Source organism: Lithobates pipiens, unplaced genomic scaffold (genome assembly GCF_037356315.1).
Source record: "Lithobates pipiens isolate NorthernLeopardFrog02 unplaced genomic scaffold, aLitPip1_a1.2 Scaffold_19, whole genome shotgun sequence".
In the NCBI taxonomy this organism is placed as follows: Eukaryota; Metazoa; Chordata; class Amphibia; order Anura; family Ranidae; genus Lithobates; species Lithobates pipiens.
Window position 1 is genome coordinate 181,557,906 of NW_027507764.1, and position 19,577 is coordinate 181,577,482.

General features: G+C 41.8%; 1 protein-coding gene across 2 annotated transcripts in view; it reads left to right on the top strand.

Annotated features, from left to right (window-relative positions):
* LOC143996474 (acyl-CoA dehydrogenase family member 11-like) overlaps window positions 1–17,638 on the top strand; it is a 70,681-nt gene extending 53,043 nt beyond the window's left edge. For both annotated transcript variants that reach the window (XM_077491534.1, XM_077491533.1), the window contains 4 exons: window positions 1,020–1,161; window positions 13,420–13,541; window positions 15,183–15,289; window positions 17,060–17,638. In XM_077491534.1, coding sequence (XP_077347660.1) covers window positions 1,020–1,161; window positions 13,420–13,541; window positions 15,183–15,289; window positions 17,060–17,066 — 378 coding nt within the window. In that variant the 3' untranslated portion in view covers window positions 17,067–17,638. The remainder of the gene's footprint in view (window positions 1–1,019; window positions 1,162–13,419; window positions 13,542–15,182; window positions 15,290–17,059) is intronic.
* Window positions 17,639–19,577: the final 1,939 nt, after the last annotated feature.

Sequence of the window (19,577 nt, forward strand, 5' to 3'; positions counted from 1 at the left end):
TCTCCCCAGCAGTGGTCAAATGTAGTACCAATTTAAAGTATGCCCCCAATAGATCAAATGTATGCTCCCCTTTTGAAATGAAAGTGTTGAATATATGATAGTAGATAAGCATGTGTATTCTAAATTATGATTACAGTTTTCCACACCTTCAGATCAGCTGTATGACACAATGGTAAAAAATCAAAGGATAACATCACAAACATTTTGATAAAGTTTAGCTGTCATTTTAAAGGTAAAGAATACAGGGCTCAGGGGTGCATATTCTGCTGGGCAGAGTACAGGGCTTAGGAGTGTGTATTGATCATGGCTCAGGAGTGCGTTGCAATCAGGGACGTTCTTCCTACATTATTTAACACTTGTTTTTTCCATACTTTATTAGTGGTTCCAGATTAAAGCCCTCATTCATGAATGTGCTTTACTTTTGTATAGCATCTCTTTTTGTTAAGGAGGATTTAAGATGACCAATATGTATGGTGAGGGCTTTTCATTTCTCTCTCCTCCCTCTTTCTCCCAGTCTCCCTCCATGGCGGAATATAGCTCCACAAATAGACAATTCCGAGGACTTTGGAGCTGTCATGGGGATCATACCCTGTTTCCCCGAAAATAAGACCTAGCGTGATTGTCGTGATGGCTGTAATATAAGCCCTGCCCCCCAAATAAGCCCTAGTTAAAGTCCTTGTAGTTCTTATTTTCAGGGTAGGGATTATTTGGGGGATAGGGCTTATATTGCAGCCATCACCGACAATCACACTAGGTCTTATTTTCGGGGGAAACAGGGTAGGATGGCACCCTGTGTGAGCCTTCTATGGAACAATTTTTTCCTGATTTATTTCTTGCAGCAGATATATGCGTAAATAAATAAACAGAAATTTTGATATATAGGAAACTAGTTCAATTTATAAAAAAAGGTTACGCGTGTTTAGCTGTGTTTTAGTACAGACTACAAACATCACATTTACTGTGTTATGGTTTTCTGGCTTCTTTCGTGGTGTTTAAAAGTAAACTTTACTGTCTTTTAGGCTCGTGTGATCGCTGTCCTGGACTGGGAACTGTCCACAATTGGAAATCCTATATCGGACTTGGCTTACTTTCTTATCGTTTATTTTTGGCCTAGTGAAGAACCCATTTATGGTGGTGACAAATCCCTTGGTGATATTGAAGGTAGGAATTGAAGGCAACCCGAACTGACAGAAATATGGGAGTTACCATTGCTGACCACCTTTAAAAATGCTAGTTGTCTGGCTGCCTGTGGTTCCAATACTTAAAAAAAAATAAATAAAAAAAAGAAAAAAGGCCGATTCATATTTCACCAGCACACCATGGTACTTCATGTAGCACTAACCCCTGAAGGAGCGGCTGATTTTGCTGGGCTTACCGTTTACATTCTCCACCTCGTTGTTCTTGTCTAGGGGTTCCCGAGGTTGATGGCCCAATAACTGCAGAGACCGATACTTGAATCCCTTTTGATGAATTTTTATTTGCATAAAACGTTGAACAAAACACAGTCTCTCAGTTGGGAATAGAGGATATGGGTAGGAAAGCTCAGGTACTTGTTTGGAAACTGCTGACACTTGAAATGTCTCTCTCTAGCTGATCCAGGGAATAGCTACTAAATACTTCAGCTGTCGGATAAATCCTGGTTTATGGATTTAGCAGCCGACAAGTGATTCAAACTTAGCAATGTCTCTGCCACAGACTTGGTTGTAAAACTTTATATGAACACAGAAAGTCTCTCACAGGAACTTAGTTGTAACCGAAGGATGAAATTAGGAACTTTCTTACAGTACCAGAATCTTGCAGCCGGTCCGACGATACCGTAAGAATTTACTTAGTGTCCTTTCAGCTCAGCTTCCAGGCTCTCACCAAGCAGCCAGCCTCGTGCATGGCCCTCTTCTAAAGAGTCCTCCCCTGGTTGCATTTCGAGTTGCTGGGCCTCTCCAAACCCGAGACAGCACCCGACCACCTTGAAATCCTCCTTCCAGTTACTGCGCCTCGGACTAGCTAGTCTCAAGACTCGGAAACAGATGGATCTGCACCCCAGGCCATGAGGACTCCCGGGGGGCTGGTCAGGAGGATCAGGACCATGGAGTCCGAACATACTTCTGGACCGGAACCCAGAACTACATGACCTCCGCACCTTAAGTACCCTCTCCCAGAATACACAGCGAAACAACGCACCCACTGATTGGCTCCGAGAGAGAGATTGGTACCTAATGCGTTCAACCAGACTGCTTTCCAATGCCTGTCAGAGATGATACATGCACCTATGACCAGTCAGAACATAATACAGTCCAGTCAATCTGATACCAGAATCCCAATTTACATAATTTAACCCCAAGACCCAACTATGGTCTTAGAAAAACTAAATTTACAAACATAGCGTGTACTCTGCGCTACATTCATAATAGTGTCCAAACGTTTATTTAAGTGATCATATCACAGCAGTAATGTGACATCATGCACCTAAATGCAATACCCTTTTTTAGTCCAGCGCGAGACACTCCACTGCTTTACAGTACGTGGCCAGCAAGTAAACTTTATGAGATGTCTGTGTGACATCGCAATAAAGTTCCTTTAAAAAAACGAATCATCATTGCTGCACTGATCTTAGCCAGACCACACCGCACACCAGTTGCTGCATTACAATGCAGTGTCTGTTGTGAACATACCCTTTGACATAAAACATGACATGACATGTTTCAATTTTTAAATATGAATTTATTTATTTTTTTGTTTATAAATGTGAGGGGAGTCCTTTTGATATTTAATGGATAATGCCTGGGTTTATGTGTAGGCATCATGATTAATAAGAATAGTAAGTGAAGGTGGCACCCTCTTGGATTGGAATCTTTAGCCTTCCTAAACACCAGAGCACCACTGAATGACATCCCTTGAGATGGAATGCTTCAGTGAGAGCTTAGTGGTGATATCATTATGTTTGCTCAGGTGAGCAGCAGTGGTGGCCCGCCCATTAAAAAAAAAAAAGAATACTGGCCCTTTAAGTGTGCGCGGGATGCCGGACACACAGGTGTATGGGAAGCCTAACGTGCTGCAATCACTGAAAAAAATAAAAATAAAATAATGGCCCTTTACAGTAAGTGAGTGCAGGGCACCGGACACACAGCTATGGGAAGCATTACGTGTTTGCAATCACGTGATTCCAAACAAGTTGCTCTATCGGCTTCCTTTAGAAAGTCCTCTGGGTGCTAAACTCTGCGCCCTGAACGCTCCCTCTATAGCATTGTTGCCTGCTGTGATGTGTGATTGGCGGGTCCTGTGCCTTCACTTCCGGTCTCTCTGACTCATCCCGGCTGGTCCGAAAGTGGAAGACAGACAACTGTGAGTACGGGGGGGGGGGCATCTAATGTAAAGGGGGGCTCTGATGAGGACTTCTAATTTAAAGGGGGGCTCTGATGGTTCATCTAATGTAAAGGAGGACTCTGATGGTGACATCTAATGTATAGTGGGGGGCTCTGATGGTGACATCTAATGTAAAGGAGGACTCTAGTGACATCTAATGTAAAGGGGGGGGGGGGCTCCGATGCTGAAATCTGATGTAAAATAGAACTCTAATGGGGACACATGATGTAAAGAGGGGGACTCTGATGAGGAAACCTGATTTATAGGGGGATGCTGATAGGGACCCCTGTTGTAAAGGGGCACTCTGATTGGGACATCTGATTTAAAAGGGGGCTCTGATAAGGACACCTTTTTTTAAGCGGTTTTATTTTATTTTACTTGAAATGTGGATGTAATTGGTCTTCTGTGATGGGCACAGTGAGGCTGCAATTGATGAGCACAGTGAGGTGCAATTGATACAGGTACAGTTTTATCGAGCAGTAATGATGCATAATCTCCTGATGGCTATTTACAGTCCTGCATTACTAACAGTTTAATTTTTGTGCCCCCCCCCCCCCCCCCAAAAAAAAGTGGCCACTGGTGAGCAGTGTAACTGCAATGTGCTAGAATCTTCTCTGTATTTTGTAAGGACATATATTTTTGTATAAACTACTTCCTGCCCACGCTACAGCCAACAGAGGGCTACATCACGAGCTTCCAGTTCTGGGAGGCTATCCATGGACGACCTCCCAGAACCCAGCCTTTTGCGTGCCCCCCTTGACCAGCTGATCACAGATCCAATCACAGTTGATCACATGTAAACAGACTTTCCGGTTATCGGCAGGCGTTTCCTCCCATGCTGTGTCTATATGAGGAAAGGAGAGGCGTTAACCTGTCAGCACATTGTTTACACAGAGCAGTGCAGCCTCATCAGCGCACATCAAGAAGAAAGAAGAAAAATGACTTACCTTATATACTCAAGTATAAGCCAAGTTTTGAGCACATTTTTTTTTGGCTGAACCCCCCCGCTTATTCTCGAGTGATTGTCCCACTTAAGAAAAAAAATGCTGAAAAAAGGGCGGGGCCGTCACGCTGGGTGCCACACATGTATCCGCCCGAAGCCCCTGGCAGTTTACCCTCCCTCCCATGCTGTGTGTCAGAGATCTGAATCGTCATGCAGCCACTGTAACAACGTCCCGCCTCCTAGACCATCTCTTGTGATAGGCCGCACACTGATCCAATGCTGGGAATCATTGTGCCATGTGTCATAGGAGGCGGGACATCGTTAACACAGCTGCACAGTGATTCAGATCCAGCTCTGACTCACAGCGTGACATTGTGACATCTCATTACCAGGCACTGGTAGGCTGTACCTGATGGGCACTGGTAGGCTGTACCTGATGGGCACTGGTAGGCTGTATGTCATGGGCACACATAGGCTGTACATGATGGGCACTGGCAGGCTGCATTTCCCACCCTAGGCTTATACTCGAGTCAATACGTTTTCCCAATTTTTTGTGGTAAAATTAGGGGCCTCGGCTTATATTGAGGTCGGCCTATACTCGGGTACATATGGTATTTGCAAACTTTTAAAACATAACTTAAGAAAAAAACTTTTTTTTTTTTTTTTGGTATTTTTTCATTTGTTTAGCAAAAAAAAAAACTGGTGATTAAATACTACCAAAAGAAAGCTCTATCTGTTTAAAAAATATATAAAAACGTAATTTGGGTTGCATGAACACGTGATTCTCATACAGTGCGACAGCACTAAGAGTTGAGAATTTTTCATCTGAATACATTCCAGGTGGCAACACATGGACTGATTGAATTTTTGGGCTCTTTCATATTTACTGCCTCCCCCTGGCTGCCCACCACCTGAATACTAAAATTACAGCCTGACAGGGCTGTACACATGCTGCAGCCATTGCAGTTTTAGAGTGGTAATAAATCCAAAATCAAACATTTTGTTATGTTACAACTTACCAATTCTTATATGTAAGGACTGCATTCGTTTTCTTTTTGAGGCTTTCTTCTATTTTTAGCTGGTAATCCAGCCAGTAAGTCTCTTGTTTTTCAAAAGAGGAAGCTCTCCATCTGAATGTTTGTTTCAGTTACAGAGATGAGACAAACCATTCAACACTAGTAGGGGTGCTGACAATGATCAGCTTTTATTTATTTATTTAAAACTGTTGCTGTAACTGCTTATACAGTAGTAGTTGGAGTTTGGCTTCAATTTGTTAGTGTATTTAAATCGGTTAGTACAGCGAACACTCCCCATGCCCAAGACTGACAATGCTACTGTCCAAAGGCACCTCCCTGTGCTCATCCATCCAGAGTGGGAACACTCTAATAGAGGAGGTGTTACTGGCCTGATCACCAGGTGAAAACTGAGGGGAAATTTATTAAATCTTTTGTATTTGCTTTAATACCACTGCAGAGCTTGACAGGAAGCACTACCTATCAATATCGCCCATTGAAACCAATGGGGCCACACTGCAAAAACCAAACGCTTGTCTCACCATTGTGCTGAAATGTAAAATTTCCATTTGACAGTGGAAAGGAAAAAATAAAAAAAGGTGTCAAAAGGCAGCAATAGTACCTCATGAATGCCTGTCAGCTTCTGCTATATCACCCTCTGAAAAGCGATCTGTGGTGGAACACTTTTTAGAGGGTGTGTAAGCATTACCACCAGTGTGAAAGGATCCTTAGGTTCAGCATGAAAGCTAAGCATCTGTCATTTTCATTGTCACATGCACGGACCGCTATCGAGTCGACCTACTGCCGTATATTTACAGTGGCTGGTCCGCAAACTGATTAGGCTTTGCCAAAAAAAAACCTGGAAGCTGATTGGTTTCTTTGCGGAGCTGCGCCAGATTTTGTACTCTACAGGTAAATCAACCCCATAGTGTCTAACAAAAAAGTCCTTAGATTGAAGAGAGAGAATTGTAGAAGTTTTACCCAGGGTAACAGCTTATACCTAGTATTTATCTTGGCTTAACCACTTCAATACCGGGCCATAGTCATATGACGTCCGCAGATGGGATCTCCCATCCTGGGCGGGCGTCATATGATGTCCTCGGTATCTCGCCGCTCCTGCGGGCCCCTGGGGGCCCTCAGAGCGGTGATCATGGATGAGGTGTGTCCCTCGGACACAGCCCATCCCTGATCCGGGTAAAGAGCCAATAACAAATGGCTCTTTACCATGTGACCTGCTGTGTCCAATCACAACCGGTCACATGCATTGCCCTCGTGCATGCCCCTAGGGCACGCACAGAGCGCCGATCGGGGATGCGGCTTGTCACCCTGACTCAGCCCAAACCCGATCGCAGTAAAGAGCCAATGAAATTGGCTCTTTACCACATGACCGGCTGTGTCCAATCACAGCTGGTCACAGAATGTAAACAAACCGCGGTAACGAGATGTTACCGGGTTCTCCTCCTCCAGCCTCTCCAGCCAGGAGATTGTGTTAACATATGGTTACCGCTTACAGTATACACCAAAACACACTGATTGCCCCCCCAATAAAGAGTACCTGTCATCACTCATCAAAGTACCTGTCACCACCCATCAGAGTACCTGAGTGCCTGTCACAGCCCATCCGAGTACCTGAGTACCTGTCACAGTCCATCTGAGTATCCGAATACCTGTCACAACCCATCTGAGTACCCGAGTACCTGAGTACCTGTCACAACCCATCTGAGTACCCGAGTACCTGAGTACCTGTCATCCCATCTGAGTACCCAAGTACCTTAGTACCTGTCACAGCCCATCTGAGTACCTGTCACAGCCCATCTGAGTATCTGAGTACCTGTCACAGCCCATCTGAGTACCTGAGTACCTGTCACAGCCCATCTGAGTACCTGAGTACCTGTCACAGCCCATCTGAATACCTGAGTACCTGTCAGTATATTTGAGTATCTGAGTACCTGTCACAGCCCATCTGAGTACCTGTCACAGCCCATCTGAGTACCTGTCACAGTCCATCTGAGTACCCGGGTACCTGTCACAGTCCATCTGAGTACACGGGTACCTGTCACAGTCCATCCAATTACTCGAGTACTGGTCACAGTTCATCCGAGTACCTGTCACAATCCATCTGACTACCCAGGTACCTGTCACAGTCCATCTGAGTACCCGAGTAGCAGTCACAGTTCATCTGAGTACCAAAATACCTGTCACAGTCCATCTGAGTACCCGAGAGTACCAGGCACAGTGCATCTGAATACCCGAGAGTACCAGGCACAGTCCATCTGAGTACCCGAGAGTACCAGGCACAGTCCATCTGAGTACCCAAGAGTACCAGGCACAGTCCATCTGAGTACCCAAGAGTACCAGGCACAGTCCATCTGAGTACCCGAGAGTACCAGACACAGTTCATCTGAGCACCCGAGTACCAGTCACAGTTCATCTGAGCACCCGAGTACCTGTCACAGTCCATCTGAGTACCCGAGTACCCGTCACAGTTCATCTGAGTACACAAGTACCTGAGTACCTGTCACAGCCCATCAGAGTATCCGAATACCTATCTGTAGCCCATCAGATTACCCGAGTACCTGTTACCAGGCCATCGGCGTGCCCGAGTACCTGTCATCAGACCATCAGAGCGTCCGAGTACCTGTCACCAGGCCATCAGAGTACCCGAGTATCTATCTCGAGCCGATCAGAGTACCCAAGTACCTGTCACCAGCCCATGAGAGTACCTACCTGCAGCCCATGCCTCATAGAATATATGTTGGGGTCTTTGCTTTCCAAACTGGGGTCATTTTGTGGGTAATTCCACTGTCCTGGTGCTCCTATACCTTCAAAAGTGTGATAGGTAGGAATGAAATGAGATGTGTAATTTATGCTCCTAGAATGCCTGAACGTACTACTTTAATGTTGGGCCTCTGTATGTGGACTGGCTGTGTAAAAGTCTCACACGTGTGGTATCGCCATACTCAGGAAGAGTAGCAGAATGTGTTTTGGGGTGTAATTTTTGCTATATACATACTATGTGTTAAAAAAAGATTAATTTTCTTTCCACATTTTCTGAAGACTTGTGTAAAAAAAATGAATCATTCAAAAGACTCATTATGCCTCATAGAATAGACGTTGGGGTGTTTGCGTTCCAAAATGCGGTCATTTTGTGCGTAATTCCATTTCCCTGGTGCTCCAGGGCCTTCAAAAGTTTATTAGGGGGGAAATTAAACGTGTAATTTATGCTCCTAGAACAACTTATGGTACTCCCTGCATGCTAGGCCTCTCTATGTAGCCAGGCTGTGTAAAAGTCACACACATGGGGTATTGCCATACTCAGGAGGAGTCGCAGAATGTATTTTGGGGTGTCATTTTTGCTATGTACATGCTTTGAGTTAGAAATATCTTATAAACTGACCACTTTGTGTAAAAAAAAAAAAATAAGTTAATTTTCTTTCTACATTTTCCGAAGACTTTTGGAAAAAAATGAACCATTCAAAAGACTCATTATGCCTCATAGAATAGACATTGGGGTGTCTGCTTTCCAAAATGGGGTCATTTAGTGGGCAATACCACTGTCCTGGGGCTCCAGAGACTTCACAAATGTAATAGGTGGTTAGGAAATTAGAGGTGTAATTTTATGCTTCTAGAACCCCTGACGGTGCTCCCTACATGTTGGACCTCTCTGTGTGGCCAGGCTGTGTAAAAGTCACACACATGTGGTATCACCATACTCAGGAGTAGCAGAATGTATTTTGGGGTGTAATTTGAAGTATGCATAGGCTGTGTGTGAGAAATAACTTATTATGACAATTTTGTGAAAAAATAAAAATAAAATATAAAATTCTTAATTTTCCCAAGAATTGTGGGAAAAAAAGTACAACTTCAAAAAAACTCACCATGCCTCTTGCTAAATACCCTGGACTGTTTACTTTTCAAAAAGGGGGGTATTTGTACTTTTCTGACATTTCAGGGCCTCAAGAAATGAGATAGGCCATCAGTGCATCAGGTGTGATCAGATGTGATACATTTTCAATGATTTGCACTATAGCTTGTAGACTCTATAACTTTCACAGAGACTAAATAATATCCACTAATTTGAGTTATTTTTTACCAAAGAGATGTAGCCGTATAAATTTGGCCCAAATTTATGAACAAAAATTACTTATTTGCAAAAAGTTATCATAGAAACTAAAAAAAAAGGGTTTTTTTTTCAAAATTTTCGGTCTTTTTTTTCACTAATGTCGAAAAAAATAAAAAACCCAGTGGTGATTAAATACCAACAAAAGAAAGCTCTATATGTATGAAAAAAACAATAAAACATTTTTTTGGGTACAGTGTTGCACGACTGATTAATTGGCATTCAAAGTGTGAGAGCACTGAAAGCTAAAAATTGGTCTGGGAAGGAAGGGTATATAAATGTCCTGTATTGAAGTGATTAAAGAATCAGAGGAGTGTCAAGCTGGAGGTGGGATTCATTGTTTTAAAATGGTGGGAAATTTTACATACTGTGTAATCTACACATCTTTTACTTTTTCATTGTGAATTCTTTCAGAAATTGTGCATAAACGGTACAATCCCCATTTTTAAGAACACATAACGTGCATAATAAAGACAGAAACTTGTAGCTATGAACATGGCAAAAATAAAGTGATTTTGTAGCCTCGTAGGATTCCGTTACTTTGTGTTTGCAGTCAGCTGAAGGACAAAGCTGTGATCTCCTGGGAGGTTGGGAACTTGAGTGCAAAGCGCAAATCTCCATCTAGTGGTTGTACAGCCTGTAAAGCTTATGGTTTGAAGAGGAAGTTCCACCTTTTCAAATCAAAGTGCAATCCACCAAGGATGTTGGTGCTTCGTGGGCAGTGCATCACCAAGCCTCCATGGCTCAAATCTGCAAGGCCACAACTTGGTCTTCAGTCCATACATTCACCAGATTCTATCAGGTGGATGTAAGAAGTCGTGAGGATATCGCCTTTGGGCGCAGTGTTCTGCAGGCAGTAGTATAGGTCCTCAGGTCTGATTGCACCCTACTTTTTTTGGTGTCCCCTCCCCTCAGATAGCATTGCTCTGGGACATCCCATGCACTAATTACTGTGGCTCTGTGTCCTGTGATGTACGATAAAGAAAATAGGATTTTTATAACAGGTTACCTGTAAAATCCTTTTCTTGGACTACATCACTGGACACAGTCGTCCCTCCCCTTTTTCTGGTTACACGTGTATTGCTTTGGTACAAAACTGCTGGTAAGGGGTGGGGTTATATGGGGAATTTAACTTCCTGTCTAGGGTGTGCCAGTGTCCATCACCTGAAGGTGCCATATAACCCATACAGTAATTACTGTGGCTCTGTGTCCCATGATGTACGAAAAAAATAAATAAAAAAAAATAATATATATATATATATATATATATATATATATATATATATAGTGGGGATGGAAAGTATTCAGATCTACTAAAATTTTTAATTCTCTGTTTATATTGCAGCCATTTGCTAAAATCATTTAAGGTCATTTTTTTTCCTCATTAATGTACACACAGCACCCCATATTGACAGAAAAACACAGAATTGTTGACATTTTTTCAGATTTATTAAAAAAGAAAAACTGAAATATCACATGGTCCTAAGTATTCAGACCCTTTGCTGTGGCACTATATTTAACTCAGGTGCTGTCCATCTCTTCTGATCATCCTTGAGATGGTTCTTCACCTTCATTTGAGTCCAGCTGTGTTTGATTATACCGATTGGACTTGATTAGGAAAGCCACACACCTGTCTATATAAGACCTTACAGCTCACAGTGCATGTCAGAGCAAATTAGAATCATGAGGTCAAAGGAACTGCCTGAAGAGACAGAATTGTGGCAAGGCACAGATCTGGCCAAGGTTACAAAAATTTTTGCTGCACTTAAGGTTCCTAAGAGCACAGTGGCCTCCATAATCCTTAAATGGAAGACGTTTGGGACGACCAGAACCCTTCTTAGAGCTGGCCGTTTGGCAAAACTGAGCTATTGGGGGAGAAGAGCCTTGGTGAGAGAGGTAAAGAAGAACCGAAAGATCACTGTGGCTGAGCTCCAGAGATGTAGTCAGGAGATGGGAGAAAGTTTTAGAAAGCCAACCATCACTGCAGCCCTCCACCAGTCAGGGCTTTATGGCAGAGTGGCGCAACGGAAGCCTCTCCTCAGTGCAAGACGCATGAAAGCCCGCATGGAGTTTGCTAAAAAAAAAAAACACCTGAAGGACTCCAAGATGGTGAGAAATAAGATTCTCTGTTTTGATAAGACCAAGATAGAACTTTTTGGCCTTAATTCTAAGCGATATGTGTGGAGCAAACCAGGCACTGCTCATCACCTGTCCAATACAGTCCCAACAGTGAAGCATGGTGTTGGCAGCATCATGCTGTGGGGGTGTTTTTCAGCTGCAGGGACAGGACGACTGGTTGCAATCGAGGGAAAGATGAATGCGGCCAAGTACAGGGATATCCTGGATGAAAACCTTCTCCAGAGTGCTCAGGAACTCAGACTGGACCGAAAGTTTACCTTCCAACAAGACGATGACCCTAAGTACACAGCTAAAATAACGAAGGAGTGGCTTCACAACAACTCTGTGACTGTTCTTGAATGGTCCAGCCAGAGCCCTGACTTAAACCCAATTGAGCATCTCTGGAGAGACCTAAAAATGGCTGTCCACCAACCTGACAGAACTGGAGAGGATTTGCAAGGAGGAATGGCAGAGGATCCCCAAATCCAGGTGTGACAAACTTGTTGCATCTTTCCCCAAAAGACTCATGGCTGTATTAGATCAAAAGGGTGCTTCTACTAAATACTGAGCAAAGGGTCTGAATACTTAGGACCATGTGATATTTCAGTTTTTCTTTTTTAATAAATCTGCAAAAAATGTCAACAATTCTGTGTTTTTCTGTCAATATGGGGTGCTGTGTGTACATTAATGAGGAACAAAATGAACTTAAATGATTTTAGCAAATGGCTGCAATATAACAGAGTGAAAAATTTAAGGGGATCCTCTTCCCAGTGCACACCAATAGGAAGCTGCTTCCTATGGTGGCACACCCAGGGGCTCATTCCCGAGCCAGACTGTGTTTGTCTACATGCACACATACACACACAGCGCAGCTCGGCCCCACCCCCCCATCCCTCCTCACAGCATTTTATTGGCAGAAGCCAATGGCCCCTGCTGCTGTCTCTGAGCCTGTTAGAGGGGAGAGAGAGAACCAGAGCTGTTTCAGATGGGCACAGCACTGGATCGATACAGGTAAGTATATAGGTGGGGGGGGGGGGGATCAACTAATGGAAGGCTTTTTACCTTTAAGCAGGTAAACCATTAAAGTAAAAAAAAAAAACTCTGGATTTTAAGGTTTAAGGTTAGGACACTTTAAGGTTAGGACACTATCTACATGGAGTTTTCACATTCTCCCTGTGCTTCTTCTTCTGAGTTTCTTCTGTGTATTCCAGTTTTCTCCCACACTCTGAGAACATGCTGGTAGTTTTGAATCCTTTCTAAATTGGTCCTAATATGTGAGTGTATGTGTGAATTGGGGATGTTAGAGTGTAAGCTCCTTGAGGGCAGGGACTGATGTAAATGTACAATATATGTGAAGCACTGCTGAAATTGTTGGCTCTATATAGATACCCGTAATAAATAATAATAATAAACCTTCCCTAAGAAAACACCTTAACTTTGTAACTGGACATCGACTACAAAAAAACAATAATATGTGTCCCCCAGTGGAGAAAATAATTTATGGTGAGTACAAAAAAAATCCTTACCCCATATCTGCTAACATACTTCTATGTTGAGCTGCAGATATGTACTGTATATTGTGCATACAATGGTAAGCATTTTGATTTAATATAAAGGACCTTTTATATTTGTGAACTGTTGTGACTTTTTACCTGAGATTCCTGATGAGCGTGTATAAGGACCAGATGACAGAAGTGTTTAAAGTGATATAAATATTAAAGTCGGCTAAATTATAATTTATATTACAGGCTGGTTACCAATCCCGGACTCCCAATCAAATGCACATCTTTTTTTTTCTGTTCTTGTGTGAAAGGTGAAAAGTTAGCTGTAATCCTAAACGGCTACATGTGTTCTTTATTTGTTAGGAATACCACCCTATGAGGATCTGATGAGCATTTATTGCCGGCGTCGAGGTGTGGATTCGCCAGTGCATGACTGGAACTTTTTTCTTGCACTTAACTGCTTTAAGATTGTTGGATTAGTACAGGTAACAGAGTGAACCACTTTATCTCATGTGTTTAAGCATTTCCCACCCAGTCTGTTGTCAAATGGGTTGACGTCATATGACGTCCTTCTGGAACGCTCCTCACGCTGGGCCGTGAAGCCACGCTGCGACACGATCTGTCACCGGCTGTGACTGATCACTGTACTATCTTGCTGCCCGGTACCACGTGTTCTCTGTAACCAATCACAGCAGATCACATGACAATTGTAAACATTGGATGACTTCCTTTCATGCCATGTATTGTGTACAATTGTGTTTGTCACAGTGATCACATGGTACAGACAGGGCCAATCACAGCCCATCACAGCCCATCTGTAATTAGCTGTGGGTAATCACAACAATACACACTGAATTAATTGATTTCATTCAGTAAAAATGGTTGCTTATACTAGCAAAAATTAATCGGTATAAGCAATAATGTGTAAAAAAACTAAAAAAACTATCCTGATCACTTCCCCAGAGTAGTACAGTGTTACTATGGTAACATTTTATTGCTCTGGTCTGTGTTTTTTTTTTCTTTCTTTACATACTGTCACCAGTGTCTCTGATCAACCCCACACCAGTTATGATGGCGCTGTACTGCAGCGGTGACAGTATGTAAAAACAAAACAAAAAAAAAATTGTGAAAAAACACAAACTTGCCAAGCCTCTTACTAAATACCTTGGACTGTCTACCGTCAGTACATCAAAATGGATACATTTTCATATATATATATATATACTTAGGTCTCAGGTCTCTGGGCGGGATAACATGCCACACATCCATCCAGACAGCTGTCCAGGTAGCACAGAACCTCAATCACCTGACTCCACCCAAATAAATAGGCTCTCCCAGCAGGCCAAGGGACCCAAGAAAATCCCTGCCCATTGGCTGAGACATCCCATTCATTCCTAATCTGTCCTTGCAATGCCCTTGTAGTATCTAATGCCACCAGATACCTGGCCATCTAGTGACAGAATAGAGAAGTGCAGCAAATCCAGAATTGGGGTGAAATTAATTGACATATCACTTGGCAAATACATTTACTAGCAACCCTGCCTAAATATCAGGGTGCTACATATCATTCATTGCACTGCTAAAAAATTCAGATATGCTGCATTTTTATGCAGTGCCCCCCAACTCAGTGTTATGTTGGGATCTTTTTATGTACTCTCGCATTGAGTCTGCTTTTGTTCTATGCAAATCGATGGACATGATGGGAACAAGTCACTCATAAGCATGATCAGTGATAAAAAAAAAGTTAAAGGATTAATGTGTATTGATAAGTTAAAAAAAAGTCTTAATATATTTTCATTTTGCCAGGTAAAGTTTTATCTTCTTGTTTGGAATCAGTATATCCAGAGTTATAGTGAGCTGAAAATATATGCGGCTCTTGGCTTTTCCTCATAAAAGTTGGCCTAGCTTCTCCCCTCTCCCCTTATTAGCCTACTTATTTCTCTACAAGAGAGCTCATTGACTGATAGGGAGGTGGTAGGGGCTGGGTCAGGCTGGATTTTTACATAACAGGTCGAGATTTTGCATATTACGTCACCATCCACTGTGTTTAGCTTGCTCAGGTTTACTTAATTCTAATAACTTCTTGATATTTATATAGCTCTTAACATAATTGTTTTGTTATGTAGGAGATTCATGCAAGGTCTCTTCGTGGGCATTCCAGAGAGGAGGATACCATCATCTTTGCTAATATGGTTAAACCTCTGGCTGAAAAGGGACTCATATTAGCTAAATGGTAAGATTCCTTCTTGCCTTACAATATACCAAATTTGTATTTAAAGTGGACCTTCAGTCATTTTTCCATCTATTAAATCTTCTGCCCTTGTTGTTTTTAACGTTGGATAGTAAAACATTTTTTTCTGCCAGTAAATACCTTATACAGCCAACTTCCTGTTTCTTGTCTGGTCATTAGCATAGGCTTATGACATCATGCACAGCTCTCTCTCTCTCGCTCTCTCTCTTACTCTTGTGAGAGTTTTCCAGGAAGGGAGGGGGGTGAGTCATAAGGGGGCCAATGAAAGCTGCAGAGCTGGAGGTGTGCCTCTGTGTAAATCCAGGAAGTGAACAGGCAGCAGCATCAGCTGCCCACAGTTAAATGGCTGCAGTCAGACTTAGTGGAGTGAGATTTCTGCAGCATATTTGGCAAGTACAGAATCATAGTATATATAAAATAATATGCAAAGTGGTTGGAGGGAAGCTTCAGAATGGCAAAGATGTTTTTATTACTAATTACGTGAGCAGATTGCAGTTCCTCTTTAAAGTGTTTCAAAGGCAAATTATTAAATGAAAGTAAACATCTTATACTTACCTTCTCTCTGTAATGGTATTGCACAGGGTGGCCTTGAACCTCCTCTTATGGGGTCCCTTCTGTGTCTGCCCCCATAACAAAAAGCTTGCTATGGAGGCAGATGTGTGGGCTTGGTCCATAGATAAACACAGCACATCATAGCCCCCCGCCAGTGTTAATTTAGTCGACTAAAACAACTAAAACATTTTGGTTGTCTAAAAATGACTAAAACATTTTAGTCGACTAAATGAATACTATTTTAGTCGACTAAAATATGACTAAAACTAAAACACTTGAGATTACTAAAACACTAAAAGCCATTTTAGTCAAAAGACTAAAATGAGACTAAAACTAAAATGCCATTTTAGTCAAAAGACTATAACTAAAACTAAATTGCAATTACTAAAACTTACTGGAGATTCTAGTCGACTAAAACGTAGGACATTTTAGTCGACTAAAATGTACTGGAGATTTAGTCGACTAAATACGACTAAAACAATTGCAGAAGACTAAAATGGGACTAAACCTACAATTTCATTTTAGTCCTAAGACTAAAATTAACACTGCCCTCCGCGCCCTCTTCATAGCATTTGATTGACAGCATGAGCTGGCAATGGCTCCCGCTGCTGCCTACGTTTCTGTGAGCAGTGTCAAAAACGTCCTGTATGGGGGGAAAGTGTGAATCAATATGCACCCTAAGGAAGTATCATCCCTTGAGAGACAATGATAGAAATCTGAGTAAGATTTGTGATGATACATAGGGAGGATCCAGCCAGTGGTAGAGGGTGGGATTATCGTGCGGCTTGCGGCCTGTGGAAAAATCGCTGTCCCTGGGCCGCACCATCATCATGAATATTGTGTTCCACGACCTGGAAGCATGTCATGGAAGCATCCAGATATATGGTATCGTCCTTGCTCCTATGTGGGTGTTTCCTTTTTGGGGTTTTGGAGATGTTCCCCACAGGCTTCCCACAGGCTACTTGCCACTACCCTCTGATGTAATACTATATAGGTAATTTTTGCGATATATACCTTTTAGAATATATTGATTTGTACTATGAAATATCATTTGCCCCACTATGTGGAATGTTGCAATGAATGTAGAAAATATGTACATTTTTTCTTATAACAAATGTAGATGCTGTGTGTGTAAAGAAATGAATTTGTGATTTTGCTACATGAAACATTGATTGTCATATCTTGTACATGTTGTTACAGTCTTTGACAGGATCTGAGGCCCTGACGAATCAGGTCAGCCCTCGAAAATGCATTGGATAAAAGATATACAAACCCGGATCTTGAATCCAGGATTACATCACCCTGGACAAGCAGCTTGTTAACTTGTTTTATGGAATAAACCCCTTTTATAGGGGTTAAATAGTTGTTTACTATAATGATGAATAATATTTCAGGCTGTGGAGTGCTACTTAAAGGTCTGTTTTGAAGATGTTTGTTGTAATCACATTTGTTTGTTCTAATCATATTTGAAAATATGCATTGGTAAAAATTTAACTTAAATGAGGAATTTATAAATTCAAGAATAGCCTAGTAGTGAGACAGCTAAAGGAAGCTGTTTGATGGAAAATTTTAGCTTAAGACTATTTTATAAGTCATGAGAATTAATATGTTCTAATATGTGTATCTCTATGATTGTTTAAAATGAATAAGGAGGTCTTCTCCCTTATTATAAAGGGAATATGTCATCCAAACATGTACCCCTTATTGGTGGAAAATAATTAATAACTCTCATCTCATCATCTCTTGTACAACCCAAAATAAACAAATCTCTGTTCTTCATTCCAGTGTGCGTCTGTGTCTGATTTAAACAGAACTTCCAGGGTCCTGAGCCAAGGCAAGGCAAGAGGGAGGCCGATGCTAGAATTGAATCCCTACAGTTCAGTGGTGTCAGTTAAAGTGAGATAGGTAGAGACCACTTTTTTAGTTGCCCTCCTTTTACGGATTTAAATTGGGTTAAGGGATATGAAGAGGACTGGATAGCAGCTGCCAAAGTGCATATGTCCTCTCCATTTGCTCAGGAGGAGGACCGGACACTGCAGGCTGCCCAGATGCATACTGTGAGTGGCAGTTGCTTCAAAAGGGATGGCTGACAAGCTGACAAGCTGCCCTTAGATACATATTGTCTGTGCTGTTTACTTTAGACACTCCATCCAATAGGCAAAAGTATCAGTATATCAAGAGCTGAGGAGCACGTGGAGAATTTAAAGCCTAGCAAGGTAATAGTAACGGGATCCCAGAGGTCTCCCTCTCACCCCCTTGATGAATATAGTTGTATATGGAGTATAAGTGCTTGCAAATAGTAATTTTAAAGTAGATGTATTAATGTGTCTCTTTATGACCGCCTTAAGGGTGAAGCTATGGAATGGTCTCAAGGAATATTTTTGGGTGTGCAACTTCAAGCCGTAGTTGAAAAGTTTTCACGGGGATATTTTAGTGCCAGTTTTCCTGGGCATAGAAGAGATGCACTGTCAAAGATACATAGGTTTGCTCGTTCGAATAATTTGCTTTCTGCTTAAAGGATGCATAAAAAGGAAGTGTTTTTTTTGCAATGAAAACTAGGTTTACATTGTATTGTTAGGAAAAATGTATTTGTAGTAAGAAACAAACAGCCAAGAGAAAAAATATTCAGAAATTACAGAGAAAATAAAGTAATTTAGTTATAAAACAGAAGCCTCAACCCTTGGCTGTGATTTCTAAACAAGGGTTGATAATATTTATTTATGTTTTTATATACTCAACTGTATCAATTTACAAATGTACCCCATGCAAGTACACCCATGATTGGGATTATTGTAACCCCCTTAATAAATTTAGATGGCCGTGAGTTAAAGCGGTTGTATAGTTTTTTTTTTTTTTTTTACTTTTACCTACAGGTAAGCTTACAATAAGGCTTACCTGTAGGTTAAATTAATATCTGTACGGTTTAGGAGATATTTACGTTTAATGCAGCTGCTGACATAATGCGGTACATGCGCGTTTAAGACCCGACTGAAGGTCCGGCAGAACTGCATGCGCGGGAGTGACGTATTGCGGCTTCGGCCACTCAAAGGCCCGGAGCCGTGATACCCTGAAGACACGCTGAGGCAAGATGTCAGCTCCCTCGGCATGGATCGGGCGAGATACCAGCACCTCGTTCTAAGGTGAGTATTTCATAATGAGCTAATATGCGCTGCATACTAGCTCATTATACCTTTGCCTTGCAGGTTTACTCCCGCTTTAAGGAATTCTATGTATTTCCCTCTTCAGCTGAGAATGCTAGAAGCTGTTTAAGATAATATTTTTAGTTTTTTTTATCCTACTTTTTTTAGTAGAATGTTGTCACCAAATGTCAGTGTTCTAGAATATCAGGGGGCAATTGGTATCACACCTCAAGGTTCTATGTTCCTTGATAAAGTGGCACATCCTGAACCCCAAACCTTAGTAGATTTGGGTTACTTACAAGAGGATTTAGACGTTTGCCCAGTACCTGGACCTCCTTTACAGATTAAGGAATTTCTATAGGGATACAGAAAATCCTTTTTAGAGCAAGGCAGCATCTCTTATTGTAAAGAAAGGAAAGGGAAGATGCCCTTTTTTATGTGTTCCGTTATTGCCTTGAGGAGGGACACCCACATTAGGGCTAGAGATCCTTTTTTTTCTAGACAAGTTGCCTGGAAATCAATGGTTTGTTTTAAATAATAGAGCTCATGGTTGAAAAACAGGTTTGTATAATAGGGAC